This window comes from Myripristis murdjan, chromosome 18, assembly GCF_902150065.1.
Source record: "Myripristis murdjan chromosome 18, fMyrMur1.1, whole genome shotgun sequence".
Taxonomy (NCBI): domain Eukaryota; kingdom Metazoa; phylum Chordata; class Actinopteri; order Holocentriformes; family Holocentridae; genus Myripristis; species Myripristis murdjan.
Window position 1 is genome coordinate 9376344 of NC_043997.1, and position 27787 is coordinate 9404130.

At 40.2% G+C, this 27787-nt stretch overlaps 1 protein-coding gene across 1 annotated transcript in view; it reads right to left on the reverse strand.

Moving 5' to 3' along the window:
* Positions 1 to 27439, reverse strand: part of trpc5a (transient receptor potential cation channel, subfamily C, member 5a) — a 110569-nt gene extending 83130 nt beyond the window's left edge. The window contains 7 exon segments of the mRNA XM_030076062.1: positions 8081 to 8287; positions 10005 to 10142; positions 12067 to 12129; positions 12441 to 12557; positions 20884 to 21134; positions 23508 to 23610; positions 27407 to 27439. Of these exon segments, the coding sequence (XP_029931922.1) occupies positions 8081 to 8287; positions 10005 to 10142; positions 12067 to 12129; positions 12441 to 12557; positions 20884 to 21134; positions 23508 to 23610; positions 27407 to 27439 (912 nt within the window).
* Positions 27440 to 27787: the final 348 nt, after the last annotated feature.

The window sequence follows — 27787 nt, forward strand, 5'->3', positions numbered from 1 at the left end:
GGTGCATTTCCTTTGGCATTTGCAGGAATCATGAAGTGACATTTAAGACTGTTACGACATTTTAAATGACCATATATCAACATATTTATATATATTTCACGTCTCTGTTGATCTTTTCCTCTATAGCAGTCGTATTTTACAACTCAGAAATCATTTTTCCTCCCTTTCATCCAGCCACTCGTTTCCATTTATTCCACTAAACTATGAGAAAATGAACTTTCAGAGGCGTCAAACTTTCTTCACAACAGTATTTCATCACCGTAATGAAGTCCTCCCTATGAGTTTTCCTAAAAGCAGCAGCACTGTTGTGTTTTCATGACTTGAAATTGGGGAGGAGTGAAACGTATCCCTCCGCCAGGGAAAATAGTCCCCTGGAAAATGTTTGCTTTACACAGCCAATTACCGGTTCAGTCGTTCATGAATGTGCACGAATTTGTTGGTCGCAGAAGCAGAACATTATAAGGTGGATGTTTCAGCCAAAAATTTGAAATTGAATGATTTGCAAAATGGTTTATTGCAATATAAAATGTGGGTAAATTATAGTGACACGTTCAAAATCACTGGTACGGTCCTGTAATGCTGCCTGGAACTGGATTTAAACCAACAGAAAGAAACAGAAAGTGACCAAAACAAACTATTTTGGACTAAATACAGCTGAATATGCTTAAAGTTAAAGTAAATTAAAGTTAAAGTAAATTCCCAAACTAAAAAAATGTGATAAAAAAATTCAAATAAACATGATGTAAGAGGTCTGGCAAATTGCAGTAACCCTGCCCTGTATTAACAAATTGACGTGCAAGTGGGTCAAAGTTTCAGCAGCCAACAGGAATTGCAAAAAAAAAAAAAAAAAAAAAAAAAAAAAAAAAAGTGGCACAACATAAGACAATAAAACGAAAATAAAATTCGACTCTAGATTGGTTAAATGCAGCCAACATGAAACAAAGCCTGCACAATGAATTAGTTTGTTTAAATATGTCTACAAAGAATTGGATCAAAGTAGCAAACTGTCACAATCAATCAGTGAAAGGACAGTTTGTAGTGTTTGAATCGAGTCAAATTGAATTGGTTTAAACTTAATTTATCGGGTTCGGTCTCAGAATTGATGTCGAGTATCACTAATTGTACAAAATGTGTCTGTAATCTGTCTAATTATACGGATGCATCAAGTGAAACAGAGCGACACACGGTCTTGCATAACACGGTGAACTCAATAAGACCTTTCTGATCTTACAGTTTCATAACGTCTTAAATTTACTTTAATTGCCATCGATCTCGATTTTGGTGATGGACATATTTTCCGTTGCACTTCTCTGTCACTGCCTCTCTCTCTCTCCGTCTCTGTCTCTGTTCCTGCCAACCCTGCCGCTCCTCCTCCATCTATCCCTCGCTCCACAAAACTTTAAGGATATGTCTGATTATCACTGACAGCTCTCTCTTTCTCTTTCGCTCGCCAGCCCCTCACATCTCCTCCTCCTCCTCTCTCCCGCCTTATTTCCTCCCTCCTTCTCTGTCTCCTCAAGAAAAAAAAAAAATTAAAATAAATAAAAAAGCAAGAATATGTCTTATTTTGGCTGACAGTCGCTCAACTTCCCTCCCATCCACTCCTCCAGTCTCCAGAACGCTGTGGGATGTTTTGAAAAAATGACACTTTCTACTTCTGTGTGATTCTTGTTCAAAGGACTATTCTGCTCGAGCTGCAGCCAATTATACCTCCCAGCACGGTGGAGTAGACAGCAGCCGAGCTCAGCGCACGGAGACGGCACAACGGCACACTTTAGTCTGGTTCCTGCGTGTTTCTCTGAGTCACATTGCAACAAAAGCATGACGGATTTTTAATTAGCGTATCAGCCTGCGGCGTGGGGTGATGAGTAAAATATTAACGTCCCATTGTTGGGATAACATGCAGGGGGATTGCTTGGATCTAGGAATTTTTCAGCATCTTACCATAAATCTCTTGCGCTTAGGGTTTGGGGTTTGTTTGCATTACATTACATTATGAGGACGACGACGTAAAACGTGGCAACTCTGCGTCACAAGCACCAGGAGCCATCATCGCATCGGGCCGACCTCAGGCTCTATCCGAAACTAACGGGGAAATCTGACAACAGCATATCTGTGACTTTTGCCTCCCATCCACACGAGCCTGTTTTCGAAAAACTTCCCGACATCTGCTCTGTTTGTCTTGCATGTGTCCCGTGACCTGCATGGCCTCTCTGTCATTTACACAAGCGTTGTCTTAGCTGGGGCAGACTGACAGCGCGCTGGGTCGATTGTTAACCGAATGCATGAACCTCCAGCAGGGTGTCAAAATCACAAAAAAAAAACAAAAAAAAAAAACAGAACAGAAAGCAGCCAGGCTTGTGGACAAAATTCAATATCTTTGGCCTCATACCACAATATCAGAACTGTGACTACTAGGAACAGTCTGAATAGTCTAGTGAGTTGAGAAAATGCGATTACTTGACTGTAATGCTGCCTTTAAAACCAGTAAAAGACAAAACTTGCACCACTGAACTATGTTGTGATTTCCAAAACACAAGACGATATCTGGTCTCATATCACAATATCAATATAGCACTGATATATAGCCCAGCCATATTGAACAGACAATGAAGTTATACTTTTTTTTTTTTTTTTTTAAGTAATTAAGGAGTATAGTTGATTTTGGCTAATGCCTGAGTGATTTAACCTGAGTGATTTCGAGGTTCCTTCCCTTAAGTAAAATTTTATCCACTTTGTTGATTGCACACTGGCATTTTCAAATTTGTCTGCTTAAGTGTGAAGAAAGCAAGAACTGATTACAAAATCTGACTCACCCTCAGTGTATTTAACAGTCATGTCTGTCGATACACCTCAGATATACGATATGCATTCGGCTCACAGCAAATGTTATTAGTTTAACCAACTTATTTATCTAAAATATCTAGTTTAATCCGCTTTGCCAAGAACTTATCTATCTAAAATATCTAAGAAAACAGCATCACACTTGCTCCATATCCATGCCCACTGTGCATGATTGTTAAAAGACATCTGCCCCACTGGGTGACTACGCTGTTATTTGTCTTCTCTTGTTTGTAAAATCGTCTTTTTGTCCTTTGATGCTCCGCACTTTGTGATGAACATGTTTTTGTTGAAAGTGCCGGATGAATTAGATTTGATTTGACTGTACTGTTGCGCCTCTGGTGATATTTGTTGCGCTTAAAAAAGACGTCAAATATATCAAAGTCGCAGGCAATCTTTCATCACGGGGGGGGGACACACCGGTTGCCCAGTTCTGGATCGCAGTTGGTAAAAAGTAAAACTCCCAAAGATAGATGGAGAGGGAGACCAAGTGAAGTAAGTACAACAGCATTTAGACACTAATGCAACACACAAATCAATACATAATTGTGATCAAGCAGTCAGAAAATTCGTTTCAGTGCCATTGCTCACTGCTCAGTGAATTATCTATGTAGCGTTTAAAAAAAAAAGTTCAATTTATATGCTAATTCCTTCAGTTATCCTTAATGTGGCTAACAGTGGGAGAGCATTTCTATCTCCACCTCTCCGTCTATCTGCCTCCTGCCTAACAAGTATTAAATTATCACCTTTGTCACCATTACTACAAGGGCAAGTGAACAATTCCCCATCCTCCCTCCGTCCCGGCTCATCTCTCCCCTCCTTCGCTCATCCATCCGTTGATCCCGAGAGTCACCTACTGTACAAAAACGACCGCAGGTGAGAGACTTTTGCCTCCGTCTCTCCATTTCTTCTCCGCCTCTCTGCCTCTCACCTCTCCGGGCCTGAGAGTCGATACTTGAAAGAATTGATTTTTCGATTCAAGGAAGTGAGAGTCAGTTCCACACGGTCCAATATATGCCAGAGATAAAATCACCCCGTCCTCCTCTCTGTGCCTCGGAAAGCGCTATTCTGACTGAAATGATAGGCCAGTCAATCTAGCCCAAAAAACAAACAAAAAAAAAAAAATGCAAAAGAAATGTCTCATAGTTTTTATTGGTCCTAATACCCTCCTGAATCATATACTAAAAGTCTTAAGCCGTAGATGGAGTGGAACTTTTTTTTTTTTTTTTTGAGAACGTTGTGCCCAAAACTCTGAGTAAACTGAGTAGAATAGGGGAAAAATTTCAATTAATAGCTATCACTATGAAACTTCTCCAGTCGATTAGTGACATCACACCAAAGAAAAAATGTATTGGAAGTTTTTGAGATTTTATGATTATATATGCAAATGAGGCATTTCTTTGTAAAAATGTACCATCATTTGCATAAATTACAAAACACAGAAAGTGAATTTTCATCATTTTATACCAAAAACATGTCGAAAATAGATTTTTTGATGACTCTAGACAGTATTTTCTAATGTATGGGATGATGGAGAAACATAGCCACAGTCCCTTCTTTAATTTAGTCTTTTTGCTAACGTGTCAACATAATGAAACAAAATCTGGCTTCCTTCAATTTTCAGATTTTGTGTTTTGTAATATATGCAAATTATGGTACATTTTACAAAGAAATGCCTAATTTGCATATATAAACAGAAAATCTCACAAACGTCCAATACAATTTTTCTTTGATATGATGTCACTAATCAACTGGAGACGTTTCATAGTTTGTTCAACGTTTGTTTGTTTGTTTGTTTCTATCCAAACGTGTTTGTATTAATCTGAATTATCAATAAAGATTTGAAAAAAAAAAAAAAAAAAAAAAAAAATAGTGACAGCTATTAACTGAAATTTTTCCCTTATTCTGCTCAACTTTGGCCTTTAGTCTCGAAAAAATATGTTCCTCTCCATCTACAGCTTAAGACTTTTAGTATATGATTCAGGAGGGTATTAAGACCAATAAAAACTATGAGACATTTCTTTTGCAATTTTTTTTTTGTTGTTGTTTTTTGGGCTAGATTGACTGGCCTGTGAGCATGAATTTGAAAATACTGTACTCTAACATTAAAAAAAAACCAAAAACAATAAATACAATATTAATATGAAAAAGGAAACAGCAAAAACTAATTCTCAAGTTTGTGGCTTTGACTCAGGAGCAACCCACGAGCTTAAACTTCCCTTTTAAAACCAGACATATTGTGGTACACAACATGTCTAAGAAAAGCCTCAGTTAAAAAAAAAAAAAAAAAAGAAAAGAAAAAAAACCTCTTCTCAAGACAACTGATGCCACTCTGAATTGTTTTTCTCCAGTCATCAATTCAAGTTTCTCGGAACCGATTCTAAAATTAACTAATCCCAAGTGCTGCGAAAGCTCATCCATCCATCTCAGAGGAGTTGTTCTTATTTGTACTTATTGTTGTAAATTGTACATAGGTTGTACATTGTATATAGGAATGTTATATATACTTTCTATTTTATCTTTATTTTATGTTTCTAACTATTTTATTCTATCTGCTTTTACCTGCACAGTGCCGGAGTTGTTGCAATCACATTTCACTGCTGCTGTACCCGTACATTCATGCATGTGACGAATAAATCTTGAACTTGAACTTGACCTTGTTTTGATTACAATTTGCATTTTGGCTTGCCTGAAAATGAATGACGTAATCAATCCCAACTCGGAGATGAGCGGAAATAAAGAGCGTTATACACATTTCTTATTCATGATAAACTATGTCGAGTGCTGCATTGACTTCCATTCAGAACAGAGCAGCACTTAGTCTTCTCATCAGGGAGAAAAGAAAAAAAAAAGGATGCGTGACTTTGGGGCGGTCTATGCGACGGCGACGAGGGAGAGGAAGCACTTTTCTTCTTCCTCCGCCTGTCCCATCGCATCCGCCCTTCCTTTCCCCCTAAATCCTCACCCGTGTCACTTTCTCATCCCGCTCGGATGAGAAAGCACCTCACCTCCGCTTCCATCCGTCCCTCCATCCCCCCTAAATCTCTACCTGCACGTCACGGCTCCCACCTGGGGAGGAGAGGCACTTCATCCCTCGCTCTGCTCATTCCTCCATCCATCCATCCATCCATCCATCCATCCATCCATCCATCCCCCTAAATCTTTTTTTTGCTATGTCACCGCTCCGTCGAGGGTGAGAAAACATGCCACCCCTCTGTCTGTCTCCCTCAATCTGTCCCTCCGTCCCTCCATCCTCTTAATGTTGACCTCTGTCACCACTCTTCCTACTCAGCGAGGGAAAGCACTTCGCCTCACATGTCCCTCTCTCTCCCTCTCTCTCTCCCTCTCTCTCTCTCGCTCTCTCTCCTCGATCGAGCCATCTATCATGTGTGCCTGCTGTCATCTCTCCTCTCCTCCACTCGCGCTGTCCTTTCACCCCTGCTTTCATCCATCTGTCAGTATCCCTCTGTCACCGAAAGCTGGAAACAGCAGGGGACAGAGTGACTTCAGACAGACGGATGGAGAGAGAGAGAGAGAGAGTGAGAGAGAGAGAGAGAGAGAGCTGCAGAGACACAGAGAGGAAGAGAGAGAACATGAGATGTAGCCTTGGGGTTTCTAACTCTCTCTCAATGTTTCTTTATCTAACTCGATCCCATCAAGTGTCTCCCTCCCTCTCTCTCTCTCTCTCTCTGTCTCTCAGATTCATTTCCTTGCTCGCTCGCCCTCTCCATTTCTCTCTCTCTCTCTCACTGTCCCATTAAATCTCTTTCTCTCTTGTTCACTGCTTCATATCCACTCTCACTTTCCCTCTGTTTCTAAAACTCTCTCACTCATTATCTAACTCTGTCCTGCTTGCTCTCTCTCTCTCTCTCTCTCTCTTTTGGTTTCATTCACTCTTCATTTTACACCCCCCACCCCCACCCCCTCTCTCTGCTTTTCTCACACTCTCTCTATCTCTCTCATACACACTCTGTCTTTCTTGCTCTCTCTCCCTCCTGTGACAACTCCCCCGGGGCGAGCGACTAAGTCCTTCAATCCCTCAAAGACAGAGAACTGTTGTACTGAGGCAGTGTGCGTGTGCATGTGTGTGCGTGTGCGCGTGTGTGTGTGTGTGTGTGTGTGTGTGTTTTGTAACTGCCTTAAATAGGGCAGAAGGTTCTAGGTGAACCCTACCTCACATGGCTGCAGGTTTAATTCCCATTGACAACAACACAAAATGCTGCCCAAGTACCCTTGAAGCAAAGGCACCTAACACTAAATAATCAGAATCACAATCAGAAATACTTTAATGATCCTCGAGGGGAATATGGATAATACTCACATGCCTGTTTGCATCCATACAAAATACATATACAAACTTTCTGCTGGTATGATGGGCAAGTCTGACCCGATTTCAGCAGCACTGCCAAATCATGAACAGCATTAGACGCCAATCATATTAAAGTGGATATGAAGTATGAAGGCGTCATGCAGCTGCTACAATACAAGATTGTGTTGTTTAGGATTCCCGTCACGGCCCTCTGAGCACTTCCATGATGTAAAAATGTTTTTCCTTTCTAGTTTGTTATTTTTTTTCCCTAAATTGTTGAACAGTTTGGTTTCCACTTCAGTTTAGCTGAAAACCAACGTTAACCCTATAAAGCCATTTGCATCATATATGATACACATTTTCAATTCCGTTTTTCGTTTTCAGTTTAATCAATACTTGACCAAAATACTGTTGTATACCTTTGAACACTTCCCCTGTTCACCCTGGACCATACCATTGGCACTTCAAGTACATATCATATATCATACACCAGAAAGGTCATGTAATAACATATTTTTTGAGTTTTTTTTATGTATATAAATATATATATATATATATATATTGTTATAGGACTAAATAAAGGGTTCAGTTTCAAAAAATTGGAATTTTCTGCCAATTCTTTCATAGTTCAGGCTTTATAGGGTTAAGCTACTTGCATTTACCTTCCATCCAAAGCATAAAGCAGTGGCAAAAAAGAAAACAAGCTGACTGGAAAGCCATAAATATGTGTAAAACATTCTGGTATTTTCCTACAAAATGACACATTTTCTCCTTGATACATAATCCAGATGCCAGATCAAACTTCCTGACTTTTCCTTGCAATGAAACCTTTCAGAATCCCATGACACTCCACAAATTCCCAGTGGAAACCCTCCTGTGTTATAATCCAGGCACCCAGGTCTGAGGAAATGGGTCACTGTGTTTCCCTACCTCCTTCTGGTGGTATTTGATAGCCAGTTTGAGCTTGGCCAGGTCGTGGCACTGTCTGGGGTCCAGCTCCTCGCTCTGGTCGCTGTCTCTGTGGTTCAGGATCGTCTCCAGCTCTCTTGAGCTCCTGGCCTGGTCCAGAAGGTCCTTGGCAAAGCGTTTACACTGCTGGGACAGCTCCTCGTACTCCTGACGAAACTCGTTCTCCACCTGAATGTAAGGTATCACAGGTTATGAGTGTCTGATGAAACTCCTTTTGAAGCATTTACGAAGAGTCTAAGAGTATCCAGGCATCATTTTAATTGCTAATACAGCTCCCTCGTAATCCTGACAAAAGCCATTTTCTACAGGTTGTTAATGTGTTATGAAACCTTTTTGGAGGCTTTACGAAAAGACAAATTGTCTCCAGCCCCGCAAAGCTCTTAACCTAGACTGGTAATTGTTTAGCAAACAGTCCACACTGCTGGAAAAGTTCCTCACACTCAGGATTAAACTCATTCTCCAAATGAAATAAAAACACAATTATAATAAAGTTACTAATGACTTGTGAAGTATTTATGCAAACTTCATTAAATGTTAATGAGGCTCAGAGCTCTTACAAGGGCCTAAACAGCTTTGATTTGCTGCAGCAGCACCATGAACTCCAGAAAAACAAAACAAAACAAAAAAAACAGCCTAAGGTTCAAGTGTCTTTGTGGATCATTATGGTCTCCAGCTCCCTACAGCTCCTCAGCCGGTGGCTCCTCGCTCCCTTTGTGAGAGTCGTTCTCCATCTAAACTGAAAGTATTATAGGTTATTAATGACTCGTGAAGCCTTTATGAAGCTTTTCTTCAGTTCAGGATGGAAGAGTTAATGTTATTCTCTGCTATTCTACAGTTCAAATCGCGCATTTTGAGAGGCATTCTGGCAAGTGATGGCACCCTGAACGCGTTTCTGCGAATGCATCACTCCGCCTCGTTTACCCAATACTTGCACACAGTGAACTGCAATGGAGCCAAAATTGTTTTTCTTTTTGGAATCATTTTTTTTTTTCCAGGGGCTAATCAAATAAATGAAATAAAATATATACTGAATTAATAACCAAACTGTGGTGTAGTTGCATTGGCAGTGCTGTGCAGCAGTTGTACGGTTTTGTGCCAACAATCGTCAGCCTATTAGTGCCAATATCGCACAGCACAGCTCTCCGTCTTATGTATTATTCCTTACTGATTAAACTTATTGAATGCCTGAAGGTATGATTGCACAGATTACTAGTATGACACAAAGTTTCATTCTCTTACAATCAATAGGAGTGTTGTACAACCGCTAAAGATGGACAGGCACATAGGAATTTTAAATATTACAGGTAGAGGAAACACTCAAGAGTTTGGTCATTAAGATTAATTGCTTAACATTAATTGCTTCCTTAATGAGGCGATCATGCTTAGGATGTGGCATCCCTCCAGTAACATTCAGACTCTTGAAAAACTGATGCCAATGCAGCTGCTCTAGTTGGCTCCTGGTGGACTAATACCTTATTAGGACACTTTTTTTTTTTTTGTTGGTGTCCCCTTTAACTTGACAGTTAGCCGTATATTACAGAAATAAAATCTGACAGGAACTATGAAGCCTTTATGAGGTCGACAGATCCTGTCCTGGCCCAAAATAATTTACTCTGCTGTATTGGAAAAGCTCTCTGTCCAGCAAACAACTCGTTCCTCACCTAGAATGAAAATACAGCCAGGTGTTAAAGTCTTATAAAGCCTTCATGAGGTTTTTTATGGTGGCCAAAGCTTCCGCACTGGGCAAGCCCCCGGTACTCGTCACAAAACCCTTCCTCAAGATCAAATATTAGGCTCTACGTGTCTTATGAAGTACTTAATGAGACATTTCACATTCACACATTAATGGCTTCATATTACTCCTCAACATGAGGGCTAGCGGTACCTTGCTGAGTTCTTTGAGCTCCCAGCCCAGCCTGAAGGCAGTGAGGATGGGGTCTTCACTGGACAGGGCGATGAGGGAGGGAGAGGCCAGAGCCTTGTAGATGTTGAGTCGAGACCGCGAGTGGCGAAGACTGTCAACCTGCAAAAGATGTCACGCTGCAGGTTGATATGTGGCAATTTTTAGGGTTTATACCATCCTAACATCTTTCACCTCTTTTCCAGCTAAGGGCATGTTTTTTTTTCTTTAGAGTATGACCTGCAAAGGATGTTTATCTTCTAAAATGATTGGCTGACTAACTAATCAGGCACAGGAGACTAATTTACCAGCATTTGGCTTTGGGCTGGTGTTGGCTTTCCAACCTGTATATGCCTTACACAATACAACACAATACAAAATGACACGATACAATACATCACAATACATCACAATACGATATGGTACATCGTAATATGATATGATAGGTCACAATGCAATACTACCATACAATAGGCTACTCTAAGATACAATATGTCACAATACAATACAGTGGTCACTCGTTAATCGCGCAATAGGCGAAATCCGGGAAGTAGTCAGCTTTATTTTTTACAATTATTATAGATGTTTTAAGGCTGTTCACTACACACTTTATACACTTTTCTCATAAAGGCATTAACATTTTCTCACTTTTCTCTCTTGTTTAAACACTCTCAAAGTTCAAACCTTGGTAGAAAAATAAGTCCAGTAAAAAAAAAAAAAAAAGCATGCAAAATTGCACTAAAAAAAATCCGCGAAACTGCGAGGCCGCGAAAGGTGAACCACGTTATAGTGAGGGACAACTGTACTACGATATGATACTACAATATGGAGGTATTTGAGCGAAAACCTAAATATCACTAGTAATGTGGATGTGATGACAAAACAACTGGATGTAAATAACAGAACGGCTTCAACAGTCTAACAGGTTCAGAAAATGGCATCTTTTGACTGTTATGAAGTCTCACACCATGATATCAGTGTAGTACAATATATCGCCCAGCCCTATACACTAACATACAGTACAATACATCATTTTATTTATTATGATCAAGTGCAGACAATTTCTGTTTTTGTCCCAATCCCACCTTAGTTTGATAGTCAAATAAACTGGGTGTCTTCTAAAAACAGATTCAAAAACTATAAATATAAAATATAATAAAATATAATTGCAGGATAACTCTGGGTCAGATAGTCAGAACTGATAGACTGCATAACTATTTAAACTGTTTATCTAACCACTTGACTGTGCAATAATTTATACCTGTAGGACTTGACAACAATTCAACAGTGCAATATCCATGTGTATATAAGGTATATGTAGGTATACTTTTGTTTATATGCTCAGTTTCTTATTTCTGTATTCATTGCTGTAATATTTTGTTGGATTAATGCACATATTTAGATATTATGCACATACGTTTGATATAACTTATACATAATAGACATACTTTTGAAAAATATTATAAGGCACATATTTTCATATTTCTTATTTCTTTCTACTTAGTATAATTTAATTCTTCTCTCGAGTATTGAGCAACTACAGCTGACTAAATTTCGCCTTGGGGTTCAATAAAGTATTTCTGATTCTGATTGTGATAATTTCACACAAGCAGCTGTACAGCCGCAAACAAGGCTACTTTCAAATATTCATAACTCAAAATTCTTGTTCACACACTCAGATTGATATTATGATGCTGGATGAAACATGTTATATAAATAAAGTCTGATCCATTTAATCAATTTGTGCATATTTATTTCACTTGTGCATGAAATATGTGCAGCGACCAGTGTTGCCTTGTATGTGCAATAACTTGGTGTAGCTCTTTGAGTATTTTTACAGTCGTATTACACCCGGAGCAAGAGAATTATTTGTTCAGAGATAGGACTTGGACATTGTTATTTCATACTCAAAATCACAATTGGTGCTCGACGTACAAGTGGAAGACAAGGCCTATCATTTTCAAATCTTGAATTTCTCTGTATTGGATGGAGATGAAAACCAAACCATACTATAACAGAGCTTAGAGAAATAATCTGGGTCACGTACCTCAGAACTGGACACACACTCGACGCAGTCACATCGTATCTGGTGTGGTCTGGGAATGGTGACCTGCAAACAACAACAATGCAATGCTCTTTTAATTGTTTAATTCATTTATTTACTTGTATGCACACAAAAACATCAATTCAAATTACGTCATCTTGAATAAACGACCAAAAAAAGTTACTTTAAGCAGAATAGATCCACTCCTTTGTATTTCTTGTCTTTTTTGCAACAAAAAAAAAAAATTCATCCACTAGACTGTGTGTAAAACCTCAAGTTTAGTCAACATAATGTGCAAATACAACTTTTCAAAGTCCGGTTTCAAAAGGAAGACCGAGCCTACGTGACTCCGGAAAGTCGTATCGCAGTATCATCACCTTCCGCTGGACGAGCAGCTTGATGATCTCGTAGTTGTTGGTGTGGGCGGCGAGCATGATGGGAGTGATGTCTGGGGTGAACTCTGAAAACTGACTGTCCATCATCAGCGAGGGAACCTGGGGAGAGAGACACGGAGAGAGAGAGAGAATCGCGTTTTTGAACGACGGGTCATGATTAACGAGGAAACATGGAGAGAGGGGTTAGAGGGAGATACGTAGGATAGGGGTTTGACTGATATGGACTTGAATGCCAATATGTAACTAAAATGATCATTAATAGTTGCATACAGATAGAGCGAGAGAGGGAGAGAGAGAGAGAGAGCGAGAGAGAGAGCGAGAGAGAGAGAACGGCAGATAGAAGTGTGTTTTGAAGTGAAAAAACAGGCAGTCTGTCATTACAGAGGGGAGAAGGTGAGAGAGTGAACGAGAGGAGACAGACAGCGAGAGAGAAGGAAACTTGTGTTTGTTTGCGGTGGAAAATCTGGCAGTCTGTCAAAACTGAAGCCTGTTTAAGAAAAGAGAGAGAGAGAGAGAGATGGGTAGAGCGAGACTGAGAAAGACAGGGAAACGGGGATGACAACAGGTGGACGAGGTTCACCGAACCATGTAAAAAATCCTAAGATCCTAAACCGAAATGAAATCGGCGGCAGGGCAGTGAGTTTTCGGGGGCTTAAAAATCGATCCGGCAAACGCGTACGTGGCGTCGGCGTAAAGACACGCTCTCATTTTTCAGCGGCGACCGAGTGTACAGTCGCCAGATAAACAGAGCAATCAGCAGCGATCTTTGGAAAGCTGCAAATGGCAAACACATCCTGCGCACTGGCTCTGCTCTCAAGGTGTGTAAATTTATTCATTGGGAAAACATTTCATCGATCTGCTGTGACCTCTTGTCCGTCCTCCTCTAGCTTTCGTTCGTTCTTTCTCTCTTTCTTTCTCTATCCCCCTTCGCTTCTTTTAAGAGAGAGGATACGTGCATTTGAGTTCTGATTTAAACAGTTTTGTTCAAACGGCTTCAAAAGTCCGCCTTTGGAGAGAAACTTTTCACAGAATCATTACGGCCAATGACTGCAAATCACATTATCACTGAGTGTTGGAGCTGCTCAAGTCATTTGAAGATCTATTCTTGTTTCACATCTGAGGACAGGATCATCCACGGCTTTGAAATGTGGCCTGATTCATCTCAGGTATAGACAGGGATTAGATTTTGGGTAATAAATGTTCAGTTCATACCAAAAACCTTATAAGAGGGTGCATATTAAAAACTTCAGCTGTGAAAAGTGCTTTATACATACAATATGAAGTTTATTATGAATGATATTCTAAAAGCCACTTGGTGGATCCTCTTGTAGCTATTTTTTTTCCTAGGTGGTATAATTTCTGTCCACCTTCTGCAGCTGTTTTTATTTCATGGCTCTATCCACAGAAACACCAGAAAACACCGACAAAACACAAAGTCACACTGTGGAGCAGCAGGTTACTGTTTTTTAAATTTTATTTTACTGTTGCTATCTCAACTTAATCTTATTAATAATCTTGTTATGTCAATATGTGAGACTTTTTCTATCTGAAAAAAAAAATCTAAATTTAATAAATTATTTGGCATTTATTGTGACAATAGGTTAAAATTCTGGCATGATATAGTAACAAGCTGAAAGAATCTTTTGTCATTTCATTGCGACAGTAAAACATAATATCAAGATAATGAGCTTTAAAAAAATATGAAATATGGCACAACCACCGAGCTTACACTTACACTTACACACAAAGGACCACACCAGTGATTTTAAATATTTGGCCCATTTATTAACGTTTACTAACATTTACAGTGGAACAAACCATTTTGCAAATTCCACGAGGGTCCTAAACATATAATCAAAATCCCTCGTTTTTCAAATATTAACGGTCTGTCTGTGTGTTTATGATTGAACAAAGTGGTGTTCATTCATAAACCACTAAACTGATAATTGGCTGTGTTAAGCAAACATTTCCCCGGGGACTATGTTCCCTGGCGGAGGGATACATTTCACTCCGCCCAATTTCCAGTTATCAAAACACAACAGTGCTGCTGCTTTTAGGAAAACGGATGTGGAGGACTTTATTATGGTGATGGAAAACTGGTGAGAAGAAAGTTTGAAGTCTCTGAAAGTTTATTTTCATATTCCAGTGGCATGAATGGAAACCAATAGCTGAATAAAAGATGGGAAGATTATATCAGAGGTCTAAAATATGACTGTTTGCTTTGGGAAAATATTAGTATAAACGTGAACCAGGGGCGAGCGGTCATAATAAGCTATAAATGCGGCGCATGCCCAAGCCCTTCAATTAAAATCTTTAAAATGTTGGTCTCCTAGTGTGTCATTTTATAATATACCCTATTTCTATCATTTTGGTTGCAAACCGCCGCCTATATACACGTATCTATCTCAATTTACTAGCGAAATGCTGGAAAGTTGACAGCTTGTCGCGCGCATGCGCTCTGTGATTCCGAGTATTCACAGTAGTGTTGTAGCCGGTGTTTCCTGCTGGCGTTTTGAATGGAAAATAAGCTGCCTGCGAATCAGCTTTTCAGAAGACGCATGAGCAACACGAGCAGCTACGTAGCAGCTCGCTTGAAATGTTCAGCGGCAACAGCAAGTCATTCACTTGACAGCTAGCTACCGCTAACGTCGTTAGCTGGCTAGCTAGCACGGGAACGTTAACATTAGTTTGTTCTTTCATCTGCATCGTGCCAATCAAAATGGGTGAAAATACAACTTCAATTGAGTAACCTGGCATGTTTCATTGATTTAGGCTATTGCAGGTGTTATGAAAAAGGTGTTCTCTGACGTTTATCACTTTGGTGCGTTGCCCGATGGGCAGCTGGGCATGTTTGTGTGTCATTTCATTGACCATGTAGGCTAGCTGGTGACATTGCTGTGTGTTTGCTGTGTGTTTTCACCCCGTGGCACGTCCCAATAGTTCCGATCTCATGGTAAAGTCCAACATTTTGTTGGTAACATTGTGAGCACATTCATGTGTCATTTGCTTGACTCTGTAACTGGTTATTACTGCATCATCCATCCGTTCTAATAATTCCCGCTTTCATTTACACTGTAAATTGCAACACATTGTTGTTGGTAACATTAGGGCAAAATGCGCACGCGTGTCTATCAAAATCGAGTTGTCGAGTTGATGTAGTATAGTTAAAAACCATATTATGCGTTTTTATTAATAAATAAATGCCCCAAAATTTTCAAGCTCGCGCCCTCGCGGGCGCTCGCATTAAATTGGGACCACAGCATGACTACACAAAAACGTCACCGCTCGCCACTGACGTGAACTGTATACATTTTGCAGAAATGAGGTTAAACGTGCAAAATCACTGGTCTCATCCTTTTAGAGTCTAAATGCTTTCATTGAGCATATGCTTCTTAAGTATCTAAGCGTAAATTTAAAAAGACAAATGTTATTATCAGTGAGGCTGCACATGGTCCTCATGAGTCTCTTAACTTGGAGTGAAACTCAGGAGTGAAACTTTAAACACCCGACTTGCAGAACACAGAAGAAAGTTTGGTTTTTTAATCCAGAGGCAGTCAGACTAATGAACAGAGTGGAAAAAAGGACGGTCATGGTCATTTTGTAGGGAACAGATGAACATTTTCTTTTTCCTTCTCATCTTTTTCTTCGCTTTGTATCTGGCCTAACCTCTTTTTTTCATTTTTTAAACCCTTTATCTGTTTGTTTGTTTTTTATTTGTTTTATTTTCTTATTTAATGTGTATGATATTGCTTGTTGTTTTCCCTCTTTGTTCTTTGCACCCCGTCGCTTTGAACAGCCTCATGAGGGTTAAATGAAATAATATTGAATTGAATATTGGGCCACAGAAACAGTTAGCCTTCATGTGTGTGAGAATATTGTGTCAGTGAATTCTCTCCCTGCAGCATTTCTACATGCAAACACACACACACACACACACACACACACACACACACACGCTCTTAACGTATCAGCAACTGAAAAGCAATGAGACGACAAGATAGGAGAGAAAGAGCAAGGAGAGAGGAGGAGGAGGAGGAGGGAGGAACGGAGAAGACACATGTGGACTCTCTTATCTCTCCGAGGGAGAGGGAAGCAGAGTGCCTCTCCTCTTATCTCGACTCCCTCTCTCCCTCTCCCGCTTTATCTACTCCCTTGTTTCTCCTTGCCTCCTTTTTCTCTGTCAACTTCTCTCTCTCTCTGTCTCGCTTCCTTTTTTTCCATCTCCTCCTTCTTCCTCTCTCCGCTTTCTTTCCTTCATTTCCTCCCCTGACGCCGTTTTGCTCCCTCATTTCTCCTCACCTGACCTCCCTTTGCCCTCCCTTTTTTCTCCTTTTCGTTTTTCTCCCCTTTATTTCGTCCTTTCCCTCTTCCCTTTCTCTCACTTCTTCTCACCTGCCTCTCCAACCTCCTTTTGTTGCCGTCCATTTCTTTCTCCTTTCATGCCTTCTCCTGCCGATCTCTCTCTCTCCTCCTCCTCCCTCCACCTTTCACTCCTCCACCCTCCCTCACCCCCCCCACCCTCTCTCTCTCTCCATCTCGTGGTGTGACGAGGAGTGTGTGTGACACTTCAGAGACCAGATGCCATGGGCAGAGCATCACACACTGATAAAAGAGACAGGGAGGGGAACACACACACACACACGCATGCACGCACACACAGATGAACATGTATATACACTCCAAGGTACACAGGTACGTATACACACACACACACACACACACACACACACACACACACACACATCCAGAGATCCTCACCTTCACCTATGAGTGTGCACATGTACATCCACATGTCTGCACACAGAGATCAAAACAACAAAAAATTACACTCAACACAAAATGCTCTCTCTCTCCCTCCCTCTCTCTCTCTCTCTCTCTCTCTCTCACACACACACACACACACACACACACACACACACACACACTTAATCTTTTCCCCTTTTTTCACATGCTTCACACATCAAAGGCGAGCTGAGAGAGGCGGCCTGAAAAAAAACCCTGCTCATCTGCATAGCTTTCTCTCCTTCTCTAACTCTTTCTCTCTCTCTCTCTCTCCCTCTCTCTCTCTCTCCATCTCTCTGTCGTCCTGATTTGTTTTCTCTCTCTCACTTCCCCTCTCCCTCTTTCTCTAGCTCTCTCGCTCCTTGTTTGCACCCTCTCTCTACATCTGATTTTCCTCTCCTCTTAACTTTTCCCCTACTTTGACTCTCTCTCTCTCTCTCTCACTCTCTTTGTCTCCCTCTTTTCCTCCTTCATCCTCTTTTATGCAATTCTTCTTCTCCTTCTTAAATTCTCACTGAAGGCTTAGGGCAAAGACCTTCACCTCCATACATTTTTTTTTGGGTTTGATCTTTCCAACTTCCCATTCTTTCTTCTTTCCCTCCGTCTACTGTGCACTTCCATTTCTAGTGAATGTAGAAAACTGTAGCTGCCTGTGGAAAGGACAAAAAAAAAAAAAAAATAAATAAATAAAGGGTTGTCATCTCTACCTTTCAGCTGAGAGCTCGCAGTTTAGAGAACACACACACACACAGCCATTTTTCATTGTGTGCGTGTGTCTGTGTGTTATTCAGCCACATCGATGCGTCTATTATTATATATTTAACACCTGTGCATTAACCAGGATGTTGTTGTTGATATTCATGTCATCCGCTGACATTTCCAGGCGCTCCGCTGATGCTCTTACCCAGAGCCACTTTACAAACAACAACAACAGTGTGAGCTTCAGTTTGCAGATCAGCAGCATTATCAGGAGGGTTATATGTGGGTTATATGTGTTTTTTTTTCTTCTTCTTCAGTGTTTCTGGATCAAATATACCCAAGGCAACTCGTCATCTTCTCCAAAATCGTTAAAATGCCTTTAATTCAATCAGAAGAGACAAATGAATGAAGACCAGATAATTATGTATTACAGCAAATAAGTGATAATTAGTGTTTGAATAGAAAATATTTGGTGTTTAGACTCGATGGGGAGATTTTAAGATTGAGCACTGGTATAATAAACCCCCCCATGGAGTGCAGACATTGGTGGGGAAGGTGGCTGATGACTAGGGGTGTAATGGTTGAGTAAACCCAGTTTTTATTTATTTATTTATTTATTTTCAATTTCAGTTTTGGTTTGATTTGTTTGGCCCATTAGGGAGATAAAATAACACTACCATCTCTCATGTTCTAATGTATTCGGTCTTACTTGCAAAACACCTTTTTTTCATGCAGAGATTTGGGATAACGAGATGAAATCAACAAATCAAATCTCATTTCTAAGGCAAAAGTCTACTTAGGTTATTCAAAAACAAACTTTCAATATATTCGTGAATTCAGCAGCAAAGTGTGTGGTCACATGGCTCTCATACAGTGCACTTTGTAGGGTGTATTTTATTATTTTTACAGTTTGGCTTTACACCCCTACTGACGACATCTGACGAGGCATCTGAAGACGGACATGAAGATGTGTGAATGGCAGCGGACAGCACCAAAGGCAACAGAGAGAAACGCATTTGAAAAGACAGCAGGAGGATGGCGAATTCATACTTAAAAAAACAGCCAATCCTGCAGTAAGAATTAACTCTTTAAATAAAGGCTTTTTGACTATTTTTTTGATGAGGAACATGAACTGCCTTGGATGTTTTATCCTTACTATCCCTTCTCCAAAAAGCACCTTCCCTTAATGTTTCTTCACAAAAAAACAATGGAAGTGCTTGTCTGCATATATATATATATATTTTTTTTAGAAACATTTTTGGACTAAAACTGATGATAGCTATCATTTTTTTCTTCCAAAATTCAACATGTTTAAAGCTGATTATGTTTGCAAAAAGATACTTATCCAGTTTTTTCCCGAGAATTTTACTTTCAGCAGGCTCTGAATCAGTATTTAGTATTTAATTGGATAAAAGTCTTCTATCACTACCACTACTACTACTTCTACTACCACAACTACTACTACTACTACTACAAATACTACTAATAATAATACATATTAAATATATTCATGCATACTTGTAAAATAAAACCCAGTAAATATTAAATCCCATACAGTATGTGTAAGTAAGCATTTTGCATCCTGTGGTATATGCCCTATTAGTATATTCCTCATTACACAGGATGTTGTTGATTTATTTGTTTATTTATTTTTTAAAGCATTTATGATGCTCTTCTTTGATTCCCAGATCGTCAACACTGCAAGCAACCAGGACTGGCAACATTTCTCTTTCTTTATACTTCAGACACTTCAGATGAACAGAAGTTTTCCAGAAGGCAGAGTAATGAAGTCAGTGATAGTGTCCCTGGCAAATAAACAATAAATAACAAAAAAAAGGGCAAAACAGAGAGGGAGAAGGATTACTTGAGAGAGAAAAATAGAGATTAAAGGACAAATGTAGAGGGAAAAAGTGCAGACAGAGAGTGAGAGAGAGAGAGAGAGAGAGAGAGAGAGAGAGAGAGAGAGAGAGAGAGAGAGAGAGTCTCCTGAAAAGAAATAAAGAAACCAAAACAGACAGGAAAAAGAAGTTGAAAAGACAGAGAGAGAGAGAGAGAGAGAGAGAGAGAGAGAGAGAGAGAGAGAGGAGGAGAAGGAGAAGGAGAACAGATTTATTCCATTCCTGTCCAACTGAGAGGCGTCCAAACCCTTCCCACAATCCTCTGCTTCGGCCAAGGGTTGGTTGCCATGGCGACAGAGAACCTCGCAGCCGCAGACGGTCCAGGAATTGATGTAAGAGAAGAGGCTTCTTGTCTCCGTCTCCTCTCCTGTCTGTCTATCTTCCTCTCTTCTGGCTTCCTGACTCCCTCCTCTCTCCCTCCTCACTCCCCCCCGTCCCCTCCCTCGTTCTCTCTCTCTACTTCTCCAGTGTCTCTCGCCCTCTCTTGCTCTCTTTTCCTCTCTGTCAAACTCTCCTGTTTCTCTCACTTTCTCTCGCTAGATATATATTCCTTTATGACTTTGTACCTCTTTCTCTCTCGGTCCTTACACCTACACATTAACCGGATTGTGTACATGAACAGGCGCATTTGCTTTTTCACTCTTTCTCTCCATCTTGCTCTCTCTCTCACGCACACACACACACACACACACACACGGCAGACAGACAAATATTCTGTCTGCCTCTAAATCCTATTTCACAGTGTGTCTATAAAACGAGATGTTTAATTTACCTCCTCTCAGCAGAACGTAGCATGGAGCATTACACTGAATGGGATGTACTACTCATTATCACACACTCACACACACACACACACACACACACACACACACAGATATCGAACAAACACTCATGCATGAATGAATGCTAATGCACAAACGTACACATCCAGATGTGATGGATTAATGAGCATACACACACACACAGGGTGAGCAAACTCTCTGCCTCTTGTGCAATCACACCCTTCCACACACACACACATACACACACACACTCCTCCAGCCTACCTGTTTCTCCCCGCTGGGCCTCCTGTGCGACAGCAGCAGCTCCACGGCGCCCACCACCTCCTTGCGGATGGCGTAGAGCAGGGCGTCTCCCGTGTGGACGCCGTGGTCCAGCAGCAGCTCCATCACCTCCAGGTTCTCGTTCTCGATGGCGATGAGGAGCGCGCTGCGGCCCAGCGGGTCCAGGCAGTTGACGTCCATGTTGTAGTAGACCTCGGCCTCGCGAAGAGCATGTTTAACCCCTGCATAGTCGCCTGGGGGAGGGAGGGAGACGGACGGGTAAACAGAGGCAGGGCTGGGCGATATATATATTGTGATATGAGACTGGACATCGTCTGGGTCCTTGAATAGTTTAATTTAGTTTAAATGTGGTACAAATGTTGTCTTTTCCTGTTGTCTTCCTTTTAAAAGCAGTTTTACAGTAAACAGATGCAACTTTCTGAACTCTTGAGCCCAGGTGACAGAAAAAATGTTGCAATTTTACGTTTCTGCACAGCAACAAATACACTGTGGTTAAAAATACTAAAAATGTCATGAAAAGGAAAAAGTGTTACGTGTTGTTGTGTCTTGTCTCGTGATTTCCTGTTTTATTTTGAAATCCCACTCCCCTCTTGTGTCAGGTAACTTGCCCTTCCTATTGTGTGTTCCCCTGGTTGATTGTCTTTCCCTGCCCTGATTGTTTCCACCTATTCCCCATTACCTTGTGTGTGTGTGTGTGTGTGTGTGTGTGTGTGTGTGTGTGTATAGTCAGCGTTTTCCCTTGTCCTGTGCCAGTTTGTCTTGTGCTGTTGTGCCAAGGAAACCACGCCATCCTCGTCTTGATCTTCACAGTTTGTTCTTGCCTTTTTTGCCTTATTGCCGTATTTCTTATTTGATACTTTGTCTTGCCTTTGCCTTTGTTTAGTTTCTCCTCGCTTAGAGTGATTTTTAATTGATGCTTTTGCATTGTATTTTAGTTGTTACTTTTGAATTGTTGTTCCTCCTAGTTGAGTGATTTTTGGTTATGTTATTATCCTCCATGAGAGTGAGTTTTTGTGTTGCTACTTTTGCCATATTAAAGACTGTTTACATTTTGAACTTTTGTCTGGAGTCGTGCACTTGGGTTCACGTTTTTGCTTGGTCTTGTCAAAAAATAGTTTGTATATCAACATTTAGACTTGTAACCAATGTGGTGGAGCCTGCATCACTATCAGGTGACTGATAACGTCCACACATGCTCAAACACTTGCTAACATTAGCTCATTAGCTACTATAGCCACTCTCACTTCACTTCTTTAGCTTTGTCAGCCAACAAACCCACTTGGTTATGGTTTCGGAAAAGGTCATGGTTAATGTTACAAAACGTTTGCTAATATTAGCTGGTGAACGATAACTGCTGCGTCACAAAAACTGGAAGACATGACATTTCAACGTATCCTTGGTTTCCAGGTTATTTGCCTCGACCTGCTTGGTTGATTGTTTATCAGAAATCTAATTGTGTGTAAATAACTTATGAAAGCATCAATAGTCGTCTCTACAGTATGAAGGTATTAAGTCAAAAGATGCTATGATATTTGATTTTATCCATATCGCCCAACCCATAATAGAGGGATGGAAACAGTTGTTATTGTTAATGTCTGCCTACAAATCAATGCCACCAGTATTTTTTTTTTTTTTTTTTTTACTGAAAAAAGCTCACCTTACAAGAAAAACACCCTGTGACGTCAACTGCTTTGAAAAAATTAAAGACTACGGAGACATGGATGATGCATGTAACTTTTTTTTCGGATAAGTATTGGTTCTTCGTACAAGTGTGGGATCTGACAAATAACTTGTTTTAGAGGTCGTACGATTCCTGTCAGTGTTGGTATCTGTTTTTACTGGTTAACTGTTTGCTTAATTGTCTTTTTTCGCCCCGTTTGGCTACACATGACAGTATCAGGTGTGTTGGGCCTCACTTGAGCTTGAAGAAAGCCCAGGGGCCCAAATTGCTATCCAAATAAAGAGAAATACACATGGAGGAGCTTGTGTGACACTTTTTTCCATATTCCAAGTCAATTTCCTTCGATCAGCCACAACTCTCATTTACCCTTGGAGCGCATTACTTTTTCATTATATACACCAATTACTTTTTTATATCAATCAACCAGTCAAGACGAGAGGAAAAGGCTGCAATGTCAGTGGACGTTTTATTTAAAAAAAAAAAAAAAAAAGCTGGCAGCTGACAGAAAACGCTGCTGGTGAACACCTGCCAAAAGCTGCACTGTAGAGATGACTTTGCAAGTTGGCAGCAGCCACCAACAGCAACAAGAAGAAGCTGTTTGTAAATTTGACCTTTAATGCCCAGAAACCCTGTAAGGTGACATCAGCAAGCTGCACACACCAAACTCGGGTGGTTTGTGGTCTTTAAAGGAAAACCAAAGAGATTTTAAAAAAAAAAGGTAAAAGATCTAATGTTGGTGGACGGAGCGTGACTGACTGCTTTTTGTTGAAAAAATTTAAGCTTAGGTTTGAACACTGCTGCTATCAGAAAGTGAGCACCTTTGACACATGCCTTCAATTGATTACCCAAAATGCTAGATGGATGGATAGATATTTGCCTTTGTGTGTGTGTGTGTGTGTGTGTGTGTGTGTGTGTGTGTGTGTACCTTTCTCCACTGCGGTGAGGTAGGCTCTCTCCTCGGCGGACAGCTCCACCTCCGCCCGCACGATCTGCAGCGGGATTCGGTCTCGGTACGGCGAGTAGCTCACCTGAACCACAGCAAAGCCAAACATCCATCAAGCTCATTATTCAACATCTAATAACTATTATGCAATACTTGATTGATCCCTGAAGATAAAAACTTCATCATTTGTTTTCATCTTGACTTACAAATGATTCTGTAACGGTACGTGTCACTTTTTTTAAACATTTTTTTTTTTTTTTTTTTTTAATAAATGACCAGTTGGTTTTGGAAGTGAACTCTTTCAATTAGCGATAAAGCTGAAGGATGTTTTGGCTGCAGTGTGTTATGGAGCGCTGCCTCTTGGACATCGGACAGAAAATTTTCCAAACTCAGTCTTTAGTTGTTACTGCTCATGTATTTTGTAAAGTCCTCCCAGCCACTTCAAAACACTAGATAGATAGATGATGATATATGTCTGCCATCTATCTTTCTATAAAGACAGATTTTTCTATCTAGCTATAAAGATCGATAGATAGATACATAGATACATGTATGTGTAACGTTCACAAAATTCACGGTTCAGTTCAAAACAAAACAGAGGTGTCACAATTTGGGACATTTTCAATACAGCAAAAAATTATAAATACCAGAGAAACTTCCTTGATTTTTTTTTTTTTTTAAATGTTCATTAAAACATAATTAAGTATGATCTTTTTTTAGTTTGAACAATGATGGAGCTACACCTGACCCATCTTGTGGGGTGTCTTAGCAGCATATAAAACAAAAACACTAACAACTTCTTATTAAAACTTGTATCATAAAGTCTGATCTATTGATGATGATAATGACTGTGGCAGTGACTTCCCATTCAGTGGTGAGGTAATGTGTTGCAACAGCTAGGTATTGTTGTCAAGCCACACAATTCATTCTCTATTTGGGCTTTTGTTTTTTGTACAAAGTCGGAATTACAGTCAGGCTGAAATGGACTGGTGAAGGAATAGTGTACTAGTGTTTTCCACGACACATTTGGCTCTTATATCCGCTGCTATAGATGCATCAATTGCCACGGTGATTTCTTTTGCCCTGTCTGAATGAGTTGGGAACAGAAATGCTGCGCTGATAGTTTGTGGCGTGTGTGTTGCCACTTATTTTCGTCTAGTTTCACCTGTTGATACAGCGGGGTGTCGTCAGCATACATGAGACGTCATGTTTGAGGTATTCCCACTGCTGTAACCTTCTCTTGTGTGGCAGATGTGACACACCGTTGTTTTTTATCCACCACTCTACCGCCATTATCCTCATAATTCACAGGAAAACCAAAGTGGCTCCAAACGTCAGCCAGAGGGTCTTCTATTTTTAACGAAATTACTCACCATATTGCAACAAGCTATCTTAGCACGCTTCCTGTTAACGTCATGTCGGCTACCTTGTTGGACACCACGGCTCTGATCTCTTTATACATCAATGAGTGGCACAAAGATCATAAAAAAAAAAAAACGGCATTGACAAGTTACATTATTTCGGTTTATGATGTGTAACCTCATACCGAGCGCGTACTGTCACACCCCTTATAAAGGTGTATCATTTGATACTATTGATATCTATTTGCTGTGATTTGAACGTATAAATTTGTAGACAACTTTAAAAGCTCCACACCTCAGAGGAACAATTGTCTCTCCCTGCTGTCTTGCCAGCAGCCAGTCATTCAGACCAGCTGTGCCGACACAATGTCTCCCGCAGCACTTCCATGTTTATGTCAGCTGATAATTCGGGAGTGCTTTTAGTCGCTTTAAAAGAAGTAATTTACAAATTAGGGGAAATTGTGATTGCAGGTTAATTGCCTCTAATTAGGCGAAAGCTTCCTCACTCAGATTGGTTTGAAAATCATAAATGAGACCCAGTTTTCTTGTTAAATTGCACTGAGGAAGATAGCGCGGCTGTTTGCCAGTACATAAGGAAGACACTGAACCTGACAGATGCACTGAGGACAGCAACTTATTTTTAACAGAAAGGGGTACACACATTTGCGAGAAAGCTGCCTGTTCACAAAGCAGCGAGTTACTAGGAAAAAAAAAATCAAAGGCAGTCCTCTGGTGGTTTAAAGGCTGATTTTATTGGCTCAAGTATTGAATGGCTTTTAAAAAGGAGCAATACATTGTGGCACAGGCCGACTGCGCTCCTCTGGGTGAATCCTGTTTTTTTTTCTTTCAAAAGAGTACCTTGCAGAGTCTTTTTTGTATCCTCTATTTTCTACCAAACAAGCCATTACATTACTGCTTGCTTTGCAGCATGAATGAACAACATAATAAAATGTCTCTTTTTTTCAGTGCATTGCATATCTTACCTTTACCGTTTACATTTTGCACATTTAGCAGATGCTCTTGTACAGAGCAGCTTATGGCCTAATGAATGCAGAAGCAAAAAAGCATTAATTCCTACATCCGAAACTCTACAAGCAACCAGTGGAGAGGGTCAGAGCTACAGCAGCGCTCTGAATGTGAGGTCCTGTTTGACTCTCTGCATCAATACATATGTACAGTATGGCATTACATAAGGTCTGCACAGTATTGGCCAACACCCACACTGTGATTATTTGGTGGAATTCAATTTATGGGTGCAAAAAAACCTAAATAAATAAATGCACTGCTGTACACAGACACAGATTTCATATATATATATATATATATATATATATATATATATATATATATATATAAACAAACAATAAATATATATATAAAGCAAACAAGGAAGGTTTTTAATCAAAAACTGAAATGCTGTTGCTCAGGATTTGCTGTGTTGACATAAAATTAAAGCTTTTTTTATTTATTTATTTAGTTAGTTAGTTTTACAGTGTGTAGTTTAACCTCTTCATCTTTAACTCTGCCACTCCCATCAGTGGATGAACATGATGATGAATTTTATTTTAAAATTCCAGTGGAGAGCTCAAGGTTTTGCAAACCTGTCCTGCTGAATTACAGGGAAATGCGTATAAAATGATGCACGAGACAGGTAGACATTTTCTATTTTGGTGTGATACTGCAGCCATAAAACAGCGGCATCTTGTCTCTTCTAATTTTTCTCACAGTATTAAGTGTGATGTAGTTTCACTGAAAAGCTGAAACCAGCAGATGCACAATATGTTTGTAATGCCGTTGTGCAATATGGGGAAAATAAGTAATTTCTAAGTTTGAAGCTTTGGGGAAACTCGAAGGAAAATCAGAGTTTCAGTTCATTTATAAGCCACAAGTTGGGCTCAGCAGAATACCATGTTTTGGTCCATTTTGAGCAGACTCACTGTGACAAAACCATCATCATCAATTCATTTTATTTATTTTGGATTAATTATGCCCTCTGATTCAGAGCACACAGATTTCATTCCAAATAAATCCATGTCAGCGTCCCAGGAGTTACAATATTCTCGTTTTTAGCAAGTCTCAGTATTTGGTTCAAGGCTTACAAAGACTCAAAAAGAGCGAGTAAATCCGACGTTGTTCACTTTTCATGTCAGCAATCAGTTTCATAAGAGTGGGTGTCATTTTTCATGCAGCGCTGGATATCTCGTTTTAGAAAGGAACCCTTCACAACAGCGTAAACAAGCTGCAGCAGCATCCTACGTTGCCGCATGAATACTTAAAGAGAAGATGCCACAGATATGATGAGGAACATCACAGCTGAGATCAGACTCCTGTTGGGACGCAGAAATTTAAAGACGAGGTGGCCACAGTGTTAGTCTGAATAACGTCACCGACAATCACACCAGTCAACACAGTCAGAGATATTTTGTAAAATAGGACAACGGCTAGGGTGGGTTATCTCTCTCACTCTCTCTCTCTCTCGCTCTGTGAGTGTGTGTGTGTGTGTGTGTGTGTTCGACTCACCTTCTTGTAGTACAGCTGAGTCATCGGATTCATCTGGCCGGCCTGGGAGAAAGAGAGAGAGAGAGAGGGAGGAAGAGAGTAGGAGGTTATACACTTTTTCACCGATGGTTTTCAGTGACTTTTCTGTAAATATAACTTAATTTAAAAGCTGTGTTTTAACACTGTATGTGCTGTGAAAGTCAGTCTATCTTTTAAAAGCTTAATATGAGCCTCTCTACAACAGCAGTCCCGGAAAAGCTGTCACTTTTTAAATTCCAGATCAGGCTGAAACAACACAGTTTGGAGTCGGTTCTGCCAAAAATATGGAGATAAAATAAGCATATTTTCCACTTTCTTCACCGCACTGAGACAAAATCACGCATGAGCACACACAACAGAGAC